The sequence below is a fragment of the Rosa chinensis genome, chromosome 7 (assembly GCF_002994745.2).
Source record: "Rosa chinensis cultivar Old Blush chromosome 7, RchiOBHm-V2, whole genome shotgun sequence".
Classification (NCBI taxonomy): Eukaryota; Viridiplantae; Streptophyta; class Magnoliopsida; order Rosales; family Rosaceae; genus Rosa; species Rosa chinensis.
The window spans coordinates 36,374,905-36,393,661 of NC_037094.1; the positions used below are offsets into that span (position 1 = coordinate 36,374,905).

Consider the following 18,757-nt stretch of genomic DNA (forward strand, 5'->3'; position numbering starts at 1 on the left):
AAGCGACGGTGTAGCCATAGGAGACCAACAAGGAACTAGACGAATATGCTAGTGATTGCATCGGAGACGCTACTCTATACACCTCTATATTACTAAAACCATCAAAATGCTTCGGAGTGCAGCAACGAGATTCCACCTCAGGAAACTACCTAAGGGCGTCAATTATTTGATGACGGAGATGAAGAATTTTGATGAAGCATGAAAAGCTTGATTAAGAGGCTTTTAAGAAGATAGATTGGGGACACATTTTGGGAGAGAATGTGAGAAAAGAGTAAGAAAAAAACGAGAAGAATAAGAAAGATGGAGCCTTGAAAAGCCGTGAAGAGGATGGAAGACGTCGGTGATTGGAGCAACCCACTAACTTTTAATGGTGGTAACCCAGATAGAACAGTCTAGGGAAGCTCTAGAAGTTTTTATGTAAAAAACATAGGAAAATCACTATGAGCTCCTAAATTTAAGGAGGGAATGGAACACTTAGGGATCTTAATGCCTTAAATATCTGATTTTTTTATACTAAATATTACTTTTAAAAGAAAATAACATTTTTGAATCTCAAGATTTTTTTTTTTTAATCAGAGTGAGGTAGCAAGTGACCTCGATTACATCAGCGAGTTAATAACACACTTACCCACTTAATATTCAGGCCTAAGGTTCACGAGTATCCCAACAAAGGTAGACTACTCTCCCCCACGAGTGCACAAAGTTGAAGTCCTCTCAAACTTATTAGCACAAGCTGGTGAGAGTTGTGACTCGAACATTAGACATGAGGGTACAGGTTCGACCAACTTTTTACTGCACAAGACGATTGAGTCCTGAGAGTTTTATTATGGTTGGAACTATTTTTTTTTTTTAATAAACTTGTTAAAAAAAAAACATAGAAATATGGTGCCAGGTGGGATAGTGGATACCGTAGAGATGGCGGGTAGGAACTGGATAAAAACCGGTGGCAGAAAGGGGCTTGTGTCGTTGGGTACGAAGGAGCCAGCGAATCGGAGGGGGGCAGTGTCCGAAATCATGAGAAACTGAAACGAGTCATGAAATCGGCGACCTCGTCGTCCCTACTCTTTCTTCTGCCACGTGGCTTCTCTTCTTGCTCTTGTCACAAGTTTGTTATAATGGCCAAGAGCAAGAACAAGTCTCAGCAGCCACCTTCGGTTAGCTCCATTACTTCTCCTCTGTTTTAAACTTCAATCTAGATGTGAAGTACTTGTACTGGGTATGTTTCGAATTTTGAGTTATGCCCGGAAGAAGTTGCATTTAACACAGTTTCTATGAACAGGGCTCTGAGCCAAGTCCACCTCCGAGGATTACATCAAACGTTAGGCAGAACTTGCAGCTTTTGAAGTTATGGAAGGTATGGTTACACTGCAATTATTGAAAACAAAAAAAAAACTCTCCATTTGTTTATGTCTATATCTGATCATGTGGTAAACACTAAACACCACCCAACTTGTAGGAGTTCCAAAAGAGAAAGACTAGCGCACCTAAGCATTCTACTAGTTACCGGAGAAAGAAGGTGATCAAGGGAGATGTTCCCGAAGATCCAGAACTCTATCGTGATCCCACCACAACTCTCTACTAGTAATGCTCTCTGCCAGGTTCCTTTCTTCTATCATTTCATCTGTTCTTTGTGTGTTCTAAGCTTCTTCGAAAGCTATTGTTCTTGGATTCCTAATGGTCATTTTATTGGATTTGCAGTACAAACCAGGGTTTTGAGAATGCGGTGCCTGTTTTGCTTGTTGATGGGTACAATGTATGTGGGTATTGGGCCAAGCTGAAGAAACATTTTGTGAATGGGAGACTTGATATCGCGCGCCAGAAGCTGATTGATGAGCTTGTAACTTTTAGCATGCTTAGAGGTATGCATGTTTTTGATAGAAAATGAGTACTTGTGGTTAAACCTGATTATATGAAACTTGAGCCAATTTGGACCCAGTACTGCGAAATGATGGCTTCAAGAAACAAAGGGTGATAGGTTATAAGTTGTGTCGTCAGCTGTTTTTGTATTGGAAGTATGTTTTATGTGCATGTGTAACTGGCTTCGTATGTAATCTGTTTTGAACAAGCTTCTGGAACTAGACGATTGAACATGTGCTGTATTGGGGTGGGGGGGCCGGGGGGTTGGTTTAGCACTATGCTTTGAAGTTTTTTTTTGCATTAACAGTTTTGTATTTAGTTATTGCAACTACTCCTGATTGAAGTGGCAGCATGAAAATAACAGAGAAAACCAAACTTCAGTATCTTGAAATTGTACCTAGCTGAATGCTTGATATCTTATGCTTTACTGCCTTTACGTCATTTAGTTCTGTAGTCCATTTTAAGCTCATTTAGGCACCCTATACATTTTCTACATTTTATTTTATATTTTGTATTAGGCAATTGCAATTACTCCTGATTGAAATCCTTCAAAAATAAATCAGTGAACACTGGAGAAAGCTGTCTAGGGTTAAATCCTAATAGTTGTTTCTCTTATGTAAACAAAGAAAAAAGCATTACTGTTTTTGTAATCTATTTTGCATAATTAATAGATCTTAATTTTTGTAAGTTTTCTTCTAACGGTTTTCCAATATATATATATATATATATATATATATATATATATATATATATTTTAACAAATTTTTATTTACATCAGAAGCTTTAGGAAGTTTTTCTGTAACATTCTATTTAGAAAACAACTTCTGCTATAACTTACTGAATGACTCAATTATATGTGTCATATTGAATAACTTTTATTGTAATGGTTTTCTTGATTTTCTTTTGCCTACAATAAATTCAAATGTCACTACCTCCCTTATTCATTTTTGAAACATCTACAGAGGTGAAGGTGGTAGCTGTATTTGATGCCATGATGTCTGGACTACCCACGCACAAGGAAGATTTTGCCGGGTACCATTTTTGAATTCAAACTACAATTATGTGATGTGATTTGCTAGTTAATGAATATATTGACTTCTCCGACTCTCATTTTGCATGTACATGTTTGTGAGTGTATTTCACTTGTTGCTTCCAACATCTTCATGGTTTCTAAGTTCAATGTACTTGTGTCACTTTAGATTTTCTTGTTAATCCTGCCGTGAAGGGGCTTTACTCTTCACTTCTAAATATCAAATACATTGAATGCTTGATGATGGATATTTAAACAAGAATAGTTATGCCAGAACAACACAGAAAATCTAGTGACATATTGGTCAAAACTTCACAAACATCTCAGTTTTGCTTGAAAATGATTTAAAGCACTCACAAAATAATTATTATTAGAGTTTTGACTTGTGTTTGCAGATCAGTTCCAATGCAGATCTGTTCACCATTTGAAACTGTTTTGATTGAAACTCTTTAATTTAAAAGTTTTCTTTATTTTTTCTATTCAAAACTTATCAGAAGATCATTTTCAATTTCTTACACAAACAGGATAAGATTATATTGATGAGAGGAAAAGTAAAGTATAGTTATCAACTTTTGTGGTCCTAAAATAATTTTCATTTTCTGGCCCTTGCCTAATAATTTTCAACACTTGGTGACGCTTTGGTAAATAACTTTAGTTGATTGTTCAAATGGATTTCTGTTGACTTTCCCAAAATATGTATTTTATTTATTTGGTGGTAAGTGACATATAGTGAACATGTTTGAAGAGGACGCATTGAATGGCAAGCCATCTTCTTTGAACTTCATCTTTTAACTTGATCAGCAATGTTTCGCTCAGGTGTTATTATACATGATTAAGTCCCATTCATTGTAAATAACTTCATCCAAGGCATTACAATGCTAAGAATTCAGTGTTGCAGCGTTGATGTCGTTTTCTCAGGTGAAACTTGTGCTGATGCGTGGATTGAAAAAGAGGTGAGGAATGACTTGGTGTTGAAACCAACTCTAGAATTGTGCAGTCGATAAAAAATGAAAAATAATAATAATAATAATAATGTCTGTTTGTTATCTGATTTTAGTTTTCAGTTCTTGCTTTGTTGGTAGCACAAACTGCCATGGTTGCTCTTTGATTATCGTATGTTAGGCCTCTCATATTTTATTGAGTGAGAAGTAAAATGTGATTTTGGATGGATGGATGTCCTATGTCCTGATACCAAATCTAATATTGGCTCTTTAAGTCAGTACTGTAGTATACATAGTTTGACTAGGTCTTCTGTTGCAAGTAGTTAGTCAGTACTCAAAGTGTATAGATTTAAGCAAATCTTGATTCATGGTGAAAGAAAAGGGAAAAGGTTAGTAGGAAAGGGAGAGGAGGAAACCGGGTCAGGGTGCTAGTTTGTGTGGTACTGTTGGTACCCAAGAACATTAACTTTGCTGTTCTAAAAGATGCTAGAATTTGGTGGAGGTAGGATTTCAGTATGGAATTAGGGTTTCAGTATATTATGCACATCAATTTGAGGTCTGGTTGCAGCACGTTAATATGAATAAATTAAGTTGAAAACGTAATTTAGTTCCATAATCAAAGTCTTCCTGTCTTGAAACCAAACTGCTTCTTTTAAAGGCCAATCCATATAAACAATTGTTAATTTATCCAAAGTAAAAACTATAGACCATGATAAGTACCTAGACAGAAGAAACATCAAAGTCATAACATATATAAACATTTTATGACTTTGTGAGATGGTGGTTATTTCATTGGGTTCTTTGGCTAGAAAGGAACTTAAGGTGTCATCAGAGTTTAGCGAGAGTTTATGGACTGCTGACTCTTCAGATTGGCATGCTGCTGTCTTTCAATACTTTCTGTTAATGTTTTGGAATTCTGTTGTATGTTGTTGATCTCATTGTAGGTAGATGAGGGTTGTAGGTCCTCTATGCTGTAGAGTTCACTTTATTCATTAAGGTTGTGCTAAAGACAAATAATAAAATATCATAGATGAAGTTCAATCTCTATGAGAGTTTAATGTGAGACAAGCACCATGACTCACCAGATGTAATTCTTTTTGGGTACTTTATAGTTTTGCACAGCTGCTACACTTGTCAGTTATGCATGGAAAGGTTGTACATAGGTCTAACTGATATAATATCTAAACGTGGGTGTTAGATGAGAATCTCAAATCAAAACAGTTGCTTGAATAGCATATAATTGGCACCGAACATTCAATGCTAGAATTTTTTCTCTATAAAAGGGTATGTGATTGATGAAGGGCGGTCCACTCACACTTGGGTATTTTCTTTATACTCATTCTCTCTCTCTGAAAATCACAAGAACCTTACTTTTATAATGATGAAGAGACAATCATAGCTGACAGGATACGCAAATTAGTAATACACTAAACTATGTTTAGTTGTAGTTGTCTAGATTATAGGCTAATAAGTCTCCATATTATTTATTGGAGGACTTTCCAAAGAAATATAAGGGTATTGGTGTAGGGAGAAGGCCCTTCTTTTACATTCTTAAAAAGGCTGTTTCCATGTATGGTTTCAGTCCGGAGGAACCTCCTCATCAAACAGACCCTAGGGTGAAAAGGTTGTGAATTACTTGGGTGGTGGGAAGGGCTCTCATTTCTCTTTTGTTATTAGAAGATAACTCTTAAATTTCACTTTTTACACAAAGAGTTGCATTTATGTAGTATGAAACTGTGAAAGAACTTGATATCCTGATTCTCAGTTTCTATGCACAACTGCATCTGCTCACTGCTCGTCTGCTAGATGTTGTTAACCTCGCTTTACCATTTTCAGTTATACTGCTGTAGAAGCTGATTTGCTTGTTGCCTATGGCATTTATTTGCTAAGACTATTTCAAGTGTTGATCTTTGACTCGTGATTTTTGTGTATATAACAGGTTGCAGCTTTAAGGGAGGATGGATGTCCTAAAGTTTGGGTTGTGACTTCTGATCATGTTCAGCAGCACGCAGCACATGGAGCAGTATGTGTTCTCCTCATTATAATTTTTATTGATCGTCTCAAGTATCTGGACTGTTATCTTTATTAAGCGAGTTCCAATTTTACTGCAGAATAAGCAGTCTAATATATCTTTTTTATTTTCCTGTTACTACACAAGTTTTTGGCTTCCATGACTTTAGTGCTTCTGCAGCATACTATTTGCTACCAGAATTGAGATGCTGGTTGGGTTTATGTTTTCTGCTATTTGTATTCAGTTGATTGAAACCTCATTCCTCTCCTTTTTTTTTTTTTCTTTTTTTAGTAAAATAATCTCAATGCCTCAAAGCCCATATTTGCCCATCTCTAGCCAATGTGACGGATATGGATTTAACGCTTGTAAACTGGAATAACACAATCTTCCCTCTCCAGTCCATGACTTTTTTTGTCAGGGCTAACCAAAGCCTGAAAACCTTGTCAGAACCTAACTTGTCTCGCACTCCCTCGAACTTATATGGATATACCAGCTTGGACTGGATACCATAGATCACATTTGAGGGATACACCTCAACACGTTGGTGCTCTTTCATACCTCAAACTGAAAAGGCTCTGTTTGTTTGCTTATATGGTCAAGGTTGACCAATAACGACCGATGCCGGACTCAACACGTTCAAAAAGGGGGAATCACTGTCTTGTACACCCAAATATTTGATGCACTCCCTTTCAAAACCAAAAATGGAAAAATAAATAAAGATGAGGTTGTCTTTGTTTTTAAGTGTTCCTATTTCCTACAATTTCTAGAGACATCTTTGATCTTGTTCTTTGATTTCAGGTTGTGGACCCCTTATCAACCCATTCTACATATTTCTTTTTCCTTTACTATGATAAAAAGATTTAAAAAAATCCTTTTTGTGAAAGATATGTCTTATCAGTGTTCTCCCTCCATTTTCTCTCTTTTATTTTTATTTTATTTTATTCTATTCTATTCTTATTCAGCTTGTTACTTAACTTTTTAATGTTTAGAATGAGATTCATTGAGTGATTAGAACATTTAAAGACATATGATTGAACAGGAAGAGTATAGAGGAAAGATAAAAGATTAAAAAGAGTTTTGGAGTCAGAAGTCAGAACTTTCATTGGAGTAGTTTTTTAGAAATGAGACCTAGTAGCATTGGCCATCTTGCAAACCAGATGTTGGTACCTTGTATATAAGTTTACAATACTGTTTTCACTTCAACATGTGCTGAATCATGACTATATCAGCCTCCTGATATCGATATATATCGCTATATTTCAGGGAGCCTTCATTTGGAGCAGCAAGGCATTGATTTCTGAGGTGAGGCATGCTAAATGTATAATGTACTTCATTCAATGTGTTGAGTATTTGAACACTAGTATGCAATAGTTGAATAATTATTTCTGCTGTCAATTTGTCTTGGTATGTTTCTATCCTTACTGAACGTTTTATGTTTGACTGTTCTAATGCAATTAATATGATTACAGAATACAGGACTTACTTTCAGTTTGCTTTGGCTTGTCAGTTAAAGTTACAATAATATAAAACTAAATAAATAGTAAACAACTATTGACTTTTAAGGAGAATCCAAGTAATAAGGTCCTCATTTTAAGCAAGGACTGAGTTGTTAGGCCAGCCTTGCAATGTCCTCCGCACTAAGTTGTCTACCTTTTAGGTTTCCCTGCAAGGGCCTCTGGAATAAACCAACAAAATCTAATAATGTTTAGTCATCTAATTGTCATCAAATAAATATACAAAGACAAATGCGTCTGATGAATATAATAATGATCCTGATAATAATCAAATGGCTGGTGATTAATAACTCAATTGTTGCATATAAATGGTTACCTACAAGATGTTTGATCTGGATGATTTCATTCTGTACAACAAGGTAGTTCTTGTATAAGTACTAACTTTGAAAATTTTATATCATAATGAACCTGTATTTAAACAGGGTGAGAGTGCATAGTATCATTTCATGTAATTCTGTTTTTATGTGTCATGTAAATTCCTTTTGCTTGTGATTTGAGTATAGATTAAAGCATCACAGAAGGAGGTTGAGAGAATGCTTGAAGAACACAGGTATTCTACTTCAGATGAATCTTTGTGTATTATTTTATGCTTTTGAAAAGGGAAAAAACACAAAAGAAGAGAAAAAACAGTGCTATCTTCATGCTCTACCATATCTGTTGTGCATCTAGACGTCAAAACTATGAACTTTTTTTACTGTGGAATTGCGTCATATGTGCTTCAGGATAATTGAGTAATGCTAGGTGGTGATCTTTTGGTGCACTACTATTGACACGTCAGCTGCCACATAAGGTGGGCTCTAGGTGGTACGCCAAAAGATGGTTCACCTAGCATTATCCGAACTAGATAAAGTTATTTCAATTTACCAATTTTTGTGCTTCACAGGATGTAGCATTTATAATATTCTCAGAATTAGCTTATAAACAACACAAGTTATAGGATTTGACACTTCTTTTCATGTTCTTGTTCTGGGAAAGGACTGTGCTGCTTGATTGTTTTGTATTCTGGAAATAATCTTTAGCCTATGTGTATCCATCCCATAATGCACAATTGCTGGGTTGATAATTTTGCATTCCTCGCAAGTGACTGGTGAAACTTTTTAGTATTCAAGTGACTGGTGAATGTGAACATGGTGCCTTGTTCTCGAGTTCCAGCAGAAAAAATTTGTTTATGGAACAAGTGTCGACAATAAGATGAATAAAGCACTTCACATTTCTGTTTTGAGCATCATCATACCAGAGATTGTTGGTTGGTTATGAGTGAATATTATTTTGACACAACCATTTAATTATTAAATGTATAAACCTTAGGTGTTAAAGCTCAAGCGAACGCATATACTAGCATTTACACACTGCTGAAACATGTATCAAGAGACAAGTTGAATCATTTACTAATAAGGCTAGACTGTTAATGATTTCTTTTTTCAGGTCTACTTCTTTTCAAGGGAGGTTATTAAAGCACAATCTTGACTCAGAAGTTGTAGACGCTCTCAAGGATCTTAGAACGAAGTTATCTGAAACTGAACCAAAGTAGTAGATTGAATTTCAGGCTACAATGATCTCAGACTGAGTTATATGCCGCTTATTCTGTACATATCGTATAGGATATTGATGTACCAGTGTCCTTAAGCAGCAAGTTGTACAAGTTAGAGTTTTTATGTCAAATGAGGATGTGTTTTAGGGTTCTACACACGGATGGGTTCCGTATATGTCCCTGCTGGTTTTCAGTTACTGCAATCAGCAATGTAATACAAGACATTGACATTCACGATGGGTTATTGTGCACTTGTCCCCATTCTGTGTTTTCTCTTCTATTAATAAAATGAGAGGTAATTGTTCATCTCTTCTATTTGTAAGGGTTTTAAGTTGGAATATTTTTTGTAATTGCCAAAAAATAAAAAAAAGAATTGGCATTTTGCCTCCTACTGCGCGCCCCTCTATTTTGTGGGGGAGAATCCAAAGCACTGACGTACATTTGCACCAACATGAATAGATGCACCAACATGAATAGATGGTTAGATTACATCAAATACACTTTTTAGTTATTAAAAAAAAAATATTGAGCATAAATATCAAGGGTTGAGACTTGAGATCATCTTAGAAGTTTTGCTCCCATATTGAGAAACCCAAAGTATGTAAATGAGGTAAAGAAAATATGGTTTCTGCTGCAACTCTTGCTTCTGGTAAGATAGTTTTCATCCTCGGTTTGATCAAGTTATTTACAACTAGCTTATTGCAATGGAGAATTGTAGTGTTTCGATCACGATGAGATGCTACTGAACATTCAGAGTGTTTAAATGACTATAGCTCGGACTCCGGGATCAAATAATTTTTCGTGAACTCAAGCTTGGCTCAATTGTTTAACAACTTCAAGCTTAACTAGACTCGTTTTGGTTTTTGCCTCATACTGTTCTGCTTAACCCATACAAATGTTAAGAAATAACAAAATTGCAAATAAAATTATAAAAATACTAATAGGAACTATATTGGTGAGTGAGCGAGTGATTTTTTTTAAACATTGAAGAACAAAATAAACTAAAAACGTCTTATAATACATGTCAAGCTGGAGCTTAAGCTGCTCTTAGAACTTATATATCTCATGTATTGTAATTCAGCACAGCTTGTTTATTTCTATTGAGCTCAAGTTAGACTTTTTTTTTTTTTTTCCTTCATGAATTTTTTTTAACTTGTTGATGGTGCATGGAAGATGTTTGATGAAATGCTCGAATGAGCGCATTTAGACTTTAAAACGTCTCGTAGTTTGTTGTTGTTATTATTATTATTATTATTTTTTTTTTTTTAATAATTTGCCATGATTAATCTTAATAAGAGATTACATTGAAACTTCGTAGTGAAGGTAGTTGAATAGAAGCATGTCTCCCTTTCTCTTAGATTCAACCACCTGACAGGCTACAGCGTTGGTTCTTTTATTATAGTTTTGATGCACCATGGCTCACCCTTATGCTGATCTAGGTACCACAGCAAGAATAGATCGATTACACGTTTTTCCACTATTGTGCCTCGTATGAAATGCATAAGAAACTTCATAATTGATGGAATCTTTGCAATATCTCATGGAGCTTTTCTACCCTATCTCTCTCTGTGCTTGAAGCAACTGAATAGTGTAGATGTGGGAGAAACACTTACCAATAATGCAGTGGAGGGAGATCAACATCAGAACTTACATCAAGGTCCTTTCTTATTCATTTAGTCTACCTTCTTCAGTTACTTTTAATTGTGGCCACACATATCCATAATCTGTTCATTATGTTCTCTTTAATCTTTGTTGCAGCCACCAAGAACATAATGTCTACTATGAAGATTCGTAAACTATGGAGCAGCCAACTAGTGTTCTCATGGGTTGTTTATTTAAACCTGGAACTGGAGAAACATTTTATCCAGCTCCTCTCTTAGAATCACTACTCTGGGCAAATTTCAACAAACAGTGGCAATCTCCTTCTCGTAGTAGGACCATAGACAAGACTCAGCACAGCAGTGCTGGATGCATCCACGTCTTCCTTCGATGAAGGTATTTCAGTTGGAGGCAAGATAAAGTCAATGCCATCATCTAGGGGTGACCAGTCCTTGCAGCTGATGACAGTAATCGGGGTCTCGCTGGTGTCATTTGGCTTCGGCGATGAGGCTAATGCTGCTGCTGCTTCTGTGGATGCCATGACTTGATGGGCAAAGCGGGACTTCGGGCTGGGGGTGCTTGCAGAAGCAGAGAGCATGTGGCTTATGGTATGATATCTATACATTTCAATTTTTCCTTCCGAGGATAACTACGAGTAAATAGCTGATCTAGCATCTTCTTGTTCACAACATTAAAAGTATCTCCTTCCTGGTAGATCCTCACATTCTTTGTACTTCAAAAAGTTTAAGGGCTATTTCCCGTTTACCCTGATATCTAAGGTATTTTTTCCAAATGCACACGTATTTCTGTATCTTACTATTTTTTGTGAAAAGACTAAAATGGGTAGTTCCTATGCTATCCTTAGCTTTTAGAGTATTTGTCTTCTTTTGAAAAACTTCATAAAAAAAACAAAAACGAAAACAAGACTAGCCTTCAACATGCCTAAGTTTTTCTCCTAACGGCTCCCTGCCTAACGGATACTTTAACAGGCGGAATCACTGCTGCTTGTCTTAATTTTAGTTTTTAAAACTGGTTTTTCTTTTGAAAGGCAAAGACTTTTCAAACTGCAGAATAATTATAAGAACTAAATAGTGATGGTTCTAGATGGAATGCAAGATTAAGAAACAGATTGCGATAGATGGAATAGAATATGCAACACAGATTAAAAGATATTTACTATTGCTTCTTTTTTTTTCTTTTTTTTTTTTGACAAAACGGGTGGGTGTCCTTTATTTATTCAATAGACATACATGCTATAAAATTCAAAGCCTCATCCTCAGATAAATAGCAAAAGGCTGTTTAGCTATCCATGAGAATGAGAATGGACACTTACTTGTAATGAAAGCACACTATTGCACACTGAACAGGTAGGAAAAGCACACTGCTACTATGGCTTTCTTACTTCTTGAGAGAAGACTCTTCTACTCAATTTTCTGATGCCTTACAAATGAAACTTCAAGCTTCTTATAAAGAGAGCGGAACTCAAATTATAATTCAAAACATAAAAATATACAGGACAGCTCCGTGAACTTTTTCTTTTCTAAGTGCTCCTGCTGGTGGAGGTCGGATGGAGAAAAACAAAAGCTTTAGGTGAAATGTTTCTTTTGGTAGGTGAAGTGTTTCCACTGTTTCTTCTTTTTGAAAGTAAAAAGTAGCCTTTAACTTTTAAAAGGTCAAAAGTACTACAGTTACTTATTTGGAAATTTCACCTGTAGCTTCACCCGTGATGCTACATGTTCTCGTCTGTTTCTGAATGGTAGCCAAAGACAAAGGAGCTGTTGTCTGCCTGGGCCATTCTAACAGTAGTAGCTTTATCTTCGACATCTGTATCGACATACATTTTATAGTGGTTGTCAATTTCAAGCTTTTCCACCCAGCGTATGCATGCCATAGTCGAATCTATCTCTTTTCTGGTGAGAGATAGGAATAGGTCACTGCTGACTACGTCAGGATAATCATATGCAGTGATAATTATTTTTTCTCCTGCTACCAGGAAGGTATTGCTGATGTCTTCAGAGATGATCTTCTTCATGTATTCCAGAGCCATAGCCTTTATCCAAGGAATGCTTGAATTTGGTTGACCATTGCATGCTACACAGGCTGGTTGAAGATATTTCCTTTGAATGATTCTGACATAATGATATGGAGGAATATATTCAACTTCACCGTTTGCCTTCTGACTCCATTCTGGAGGAGTAGATCTGAACTTCAGACAAAGTGTACAGTCATTCTTCCTGATGTTTTTGACTGTGTTGACAATAATGGGTGGCAAACCTTTTAGATCATCATTAGTTTTAGTCCACAGATTATGGACAAAACCATTTTCAACAAGCCATAGCTTGTGTTCTTGGAGATGTTCACTCTGAACATTTACCAGGTATCTTCCAACATATGGTCCTGCGACAATGAAGAGGGTTGGAGGAACTAGGTCTTCTGAATTGTGTCTTCCTATCAGATTGTGGAATTCATGCCACTCTGATTCATTAAGTGCCATGATAGGAACTCTAGCACTTTCTGGACTTTCAAGGAAGGAAATTTTTTCTTTTCTTATATCACTCTGCTGCATCTGGATTTCTTCAGTCTGTGGTCTGGCATTTTCATAAAGTTTTTCGGCTAAAGCAAAGAGTGCCGGGAACATTAGACCACTGTTTCTTTCTTGGAAGGCGAATAGGAGATTGTCTAGGATTGCCTTCTGGTGATAAGCTAGTCTCCTGCCAGTTCTGAATACAGGAGTATCAAAAGTTCTTAATTCATAATTAAAAACATTTATAACTCCGCTAGGAGTTGGTCTGCTTTTTGGCAAAGCAGCAGCCGTCAACGGTCTTGATGAGCCTTTACCGTCTGCCGTTTGAGACGGGCTAGCCAATCCTTTACCTTGGGATTGATCAGTTGAGGCCAAGCCTTTTGAGCTTAGCAGAAACCTTTTTAGGATTTTTTCTTTGGTTTCTTTTGGATCCTCTTCAGGTTCCTGTTCTTTCCCAGCTCTTCTGCTTCTGGGATTACGACCTTCGTCGTCTTCTCTTTGGCTGAACATTGCCATCTCTCTGGTCAATGCGTCTGGAAGATAGTTCTTGTTTCCTGCAATTAATTCAACAGAATAATCATATTGGTTAAGAAACAATTGCCAGTTTGCTAATCTTCCTCTATCAGCAGCTTTGTCAAGTTTAAAATTTTTAAAATTCTTTACTCTAGCACAGTCAGTGCGGACAGTAAAGGGTTTTCCAAGATAAGCTGGAGAATTTAAAATCGTTTTCTTGACAGCCAAAATTTCTTTTTCCCCTGTGGGATAATTCAGTTCTGCAGGGCTGAACTTGCCACTACAAAATTTGCAAATCTTTTCAATGTTCGTTCCGGGCGCTTTCGCCAGAACAACACCGGACCAGTAATTATCACTCGCATCGGTCTGGAGGATAATTTCATCATTCTCTTCTGGTTATTGAAGAGGAGGGAGGTTTTTGCAGAGGATTTTTATCTGCTTCACGATCTTTTCATCATCTTCTGTGAAGTTCCATTTTCTTTTGGAACTTGTCTTCGGAGATAACATTGCTGTTAACCCTGAGATTTTAGGGATGAAATCTCTCCCATAATTTATGACACCAAGGAATCTCTCTAGACTCTTAGCATCAGGAATTCTGTCTCGGAACTTCCAGATCTTTTCAAGAATATGTGGTTGGAGCTTTATGACTCCATTCTTGATGTTTATTCCTAGGAAATCAACTTCATCAAGGATAAAGAAGATTTTCTTCTCGCCTAGGATAATTCCATGCTGAACTATCAGCTTTACTACCTCATGGAGGTGCTTCATGTGTTCTTCTCTGTTTTTGGAGAAGACCAGGATGTCATCTATGTAGACGACGCAGAACTCCGACACATGCTTGAAGATGTTGTCCATCTTTCTTTGGAAGATTGAGGGAGCTTGCTTGAGACCAAAAGGCATTACTAACCATTCGTAATGGCCTTGTGGTGTTCCAAATGCAGTGAGAGGAATACTCTCAGGATGCATCTTGACCTGCCAGAAACCCGACTTTGCATCGAATTTCGAAAAGACTTTAGCTCCTCTGAGCTGGTTGATCAGAACTCTAACTTGAGCGATCTGATAGCCGTCTTTGACAGTCTTCTTATTGACATCTCTGTAGTCAATTACCATTCTAGCTTTTCCTCGTAGATTTTCTGCATGATTTCTCACGTAGAATGCTGGAGCATGCTGAGGGCTAGTGGAAGGTTGAATTAATCTCTTCTTCAGGAGATCTTCAATATCACTTCTGAATTCTTTTTTATCTTCCTCTTTGTATTGAGGAATGGCTTTGACATGACAGATGGCATTCATATCATGCAATCTTAATTCACAGACCACTGGGTCTTTTTCCCAGAACTTCTGAGGATTTGTATCCACATTCTGCTCTAGTAGTTTCATGATTTTTTCAAGAGTGGGAATTTGCTGAGACTCAAGCTTGTTCTGGAAGTGCTTGAGGTTATGCTCATGGATGAAACTAGCTTCTTCATCTTTACTAGTTTCTTCTTCTTCTTCCTCTGAAGATTCAGATTCTTCAACAAGTAACTCTTCTTGTTGCTTGATTTGGAGTATGGGCTCACATTTTGGTTTGTAGGGGGTAGGATCACCACTATTCTGTTGCGATCTCTGATACTAAGTAGTAAAACCGGGACCTACCACACTGAGTGCGTGTGTGAGTCGGTCTGCCCAGAACACCCGTTCTCCTTTCCTGAAGCCTATCGCTTCCTCATCCTGAATGAATCTTTGTTGTAGAATAAAATCATTTCCCAACAGGAAATCAGATCCTTGGCCTTCAGATTGCCAAACATTCTGGATGATAAATGTTCCTCCACCGATGGAGATATGAACATTCTTTGCTACCTTTTTCATGGTGAGATGGCTTCCATCAAATGTAACACCAGTAGCAGACTTTTTCTTGTCTTCTTTCCAGAGTTCATCTGGGATTGCAAATCTCTTTGCAACGGTAAATCCCGATCCATTATCTACAAAGGCATGTAGATGATATTTTCTGTGATCAGGGAACTTTAGTCCGATCTCTATGTAGTTGCTGTATCTACTTGTAGAGACGACTTTCGATTGCTGAAGCTCATTTTCTTGAGCTTGTTCCTTGAGAATGAATGGTTTACATTCTTCTGGAACATTTTCCTGAGTGGGTGATTTATCATCATCCCAATCTGTAGGAATTATCTCTTTGCTGTCTGGATTATTGTACCAGGACGGAGGATCATATCTGACTTTATAATCAAACTTGCCGGATGGTTGGCCAAGTAGATCCCATGTGTCAGTAGCCTCTTGTCGTTCTAAGAGATGAACAGTTTCCGGTGGTTTCACCAGTTCAACATTTTCTGGTATTTCAACCAGTTCAATATTTGCATCGATTTTTTCTTCATCGATGATTTCTTCCTTTTTCGAGGAAGATGGTTCCATGGTTTCCTGGAACAGAGTTTCAACTTCTTTCGCCTTTTGCTCAGCGAAATATTCTTCATATTCTTGCTCAACTAACTGGCTGACAAGACCATTCTTGGTTTTTCTTCTTGCTTCAGCTATGAAGCATTCTTTGTGATACGTCTTCTTAGACTCTTCACAAAACATAGGGAGACCATTCTTTTCGTGACAAAAGCAGTAGTCACAAACGAATGAACCAGGATTCACCTGATAAGAAGACATGAAGGATTCTGTCTTGCTTTCTTCCTAGTTTTTTATTTTTAAAACATTCATTTGTCTGGATTCGAAGTACTCTACTTCAGAATAAATCTCAGACTCTTCTGATGAATCTTCTTCTTCAGACCAGGCAGAGTAAACTGACCTGTCATCTTCTTCATCATCAGAATAGGCTATTTCGTAGCCTTTCATGTTTGCTACTTCTACTATTTGCTCATATTCTTCAAAGAGAGCTTTAGTAGATCTTTTACCCTTTTCCAGACATTCATTGGCATAGTGTCCTTCAGCTTTACACAACCAACATCTGCAAGCTTTCTTGCTAGGTTGTTTATGCTGATGAGTATTCTTCTTTTTCTTGAAGAACTTTTTCTTAGGATCTTCATCCTGCTGCTTCTTGTAATTGGAACTTTTCTTGAATTTCCAATCCTTCTTCCGATTACTCTTTTTGAATTTTTTAGAGTAATATTTTTCTTTTTTCTTCTTTTTGTGGAATTTGGATTCATGGCATCCCCAGATTGTGGGCATATCCAGTATTCCATAACAGAAATTTTCAACTCCTTTGAGTTGCTTCTTGGCCATCTTAGCTCTAAGATTGGCTTTGCATTGCTCCTTCAGTAGTTGACCGATTCCGTCGGCAATTCCTCCAACTGAAAATCTTTCAATTGGCTTCTCAGCTATGCTTTCTCTCACAGCTGTTCTCCATGGTTCAGGGAGCTTTCTGTGCAATAGATTAACTAGATCAGTATTCTCTAGTTCTCCGATTGTACAGTAATATTCCTGAAATTCATTCAGGTATTCTTCGAAATATCTCATGTCACAAATTTTGAGAGCATAGATATTCGATTTTGCCGTTTCTTTGGCTTTTTCACTCAGATTTGAAAGATCTCCACAGAATTGATCGTACAGGGGTACTGCAAAATCATACGGAGACTTTGAATTTTTTATTTCTTCAAGCCAGTCTCTTCCTCTAGCAGTTTCTTTGAAAGATAGGTAGTACTTTTTTGCCACTCCAGTGAGAGTAGTCTCATAGTACACCTATAAATCTGGTGCTTCGAATTTGCCAAGGGTAAGTGCAGAAGCCATCATCAGGCTGTCTACCCATTGGTCAATGGTTTTTCTTTTGTCTAGACTCTTGTCTAGATTCAACCAGATGTCGTAGTTCGTGATTGGAACTCTTGGCAGATTGTCCTCGGGGACGAATCTTTGGGAATTTCTTTCCCCTTTTTTACCCGTGGGGGCTTTCTGAAATGGGAGTTTTGTTTCCCTTGTTTCTTTTTTTATGAAAGTTCTGGAGCTCTCTCCATCTTCCATTTCAATATCTTGATAAGGAAAGACTTTTCTTGTCTTTCTGAATTTGAATTCTTTCATTTCTTCGATTAGTTTTTCTAATCGTTCAGGACTTTCACACTTCTCAGCTTCTTCATAAAGATCATAGAACCTCTTAGCTCTGAGCATATGGACTGGTCTGTTTAGATCAGCTTCCAGGTCTTCTTCTGATATAGGCCCTTCAATGGTGGGTTTTGAACCACTGACACCGGCTTCTCTGGTGCTGTAGCTTCTTCTCAGGAGACTGCTGTTTATCCTGATATTCTCAGGACAGACATCACTTTTTCGGTGACCGTCGAAGTTGAGGCTGATTTCTCCTGTTCTTCTACTCTCGTAGATCTTCGCTGTTGCTCTTTCCGGTGGCTTTTTTGGACCGGATAGTTTTCATTCAAGAGGAAAAGTTACTTCATTCCAAGCAACCTTGTGGATCTGCTGTGAATGATTCTTCTGGCTGGTGAGGAATCCAATAGTGAGACCAGGGATGTTGGAGATCCGTGTCTTTGGCTCTACTGTGGTGCTCATCAGCTTGTAGTATACTTGGTATACTATTGCTAACTCTTGCATTTCTTCTTTCATGGATATTCCATCTGTCTTGACTCTCAGTCGGAGACAGTGGGCTGCATCCTTCAAGCTGGTGGTGAAGTTGGGGAAGCAATTGAAATATGCCACTTCGTCACATAGAGATGCTTCTAAGGTTCCCAACAGACTAGCTTGGAAGTCTGTCAGTCTGTTGTCTTGCAAAACACATAAGACTGAACAGTTGATGCCTTCTCTTGCCAAAAGCTTTATGCCTACTTGGACTGCTCCAATGTGCATAAATTGGTACTTCTTCGCTTGTGCTCTGGCAACTTCAGCTGGGGTGATCATCAAGAGATCTGTCTCTCCTATTGTTGAGGGGGTTGTAAATTCAAGTATCTTGAAATGATGGCTATCCATCAGGTCAAATGTTCCCCTTCTGTAGATCTATTTGAAATCTAGCTTTGGAATAGAGGAGTTTTTTACCTCATGCTCGATTTCATTGTATTCGAATTCTTCAGAATTTAAGAGTTGGACTCCTTTCTTTTTTCCGAAGATGCTTAACATCTTCATTTCTCTTTTTTCCGGGTTTTCATACCGGATACTAGTCTGACTAGTAGATGGTTCCAGAAAAATCATGTTTGGAACACGATTTGTGTCTGGTTTTTCTAATGGTTTGAATCCATTAGTCTTCTTTTTTACTGTAGGCAATTTATTGTCCTTCAGTATAGAATCCAGCGTCTTTTGCTGTTCTTTGA

The 18,757-nt window shown here is 37.3% G+C and overlaps 1 protein-coding gene across 1 annotated transcript; it reads left to right on the forward strand.

Moving 5' to 3' along the window:
• Positions 1–911: 911 nt before the first annotated feature.
• LOC112179907 (uncharacterized protein YacP) lies at positions 912–9,201 on the forward strand. Its single transcript, XM_024318397.2, has 10 exons — positions 912–1,154; positions 1,280–1,354; positions 1,457–1,581; positions 1,699–1,859; positions 2,820–2,889; positions 3,786–3,840; positions 5,768–5,851; positions 7,103–7,141; positions 7,857–7,903; positions 8,779–9,201. Exons 1-10 carry the CDS (start codon positions 1,035–1,037, stop codon positions 8,882–8,884), a joined length of 882 nt encoding a protein of 293 aa, XP_024174165.1. The 5' UTR covers positions 912–1,034; the 3' UTR covers positions 8,885–9,201.
• The last annotated feature ends 9,556 nt before the right edge of the window (positions 9,202–18,757 follow it).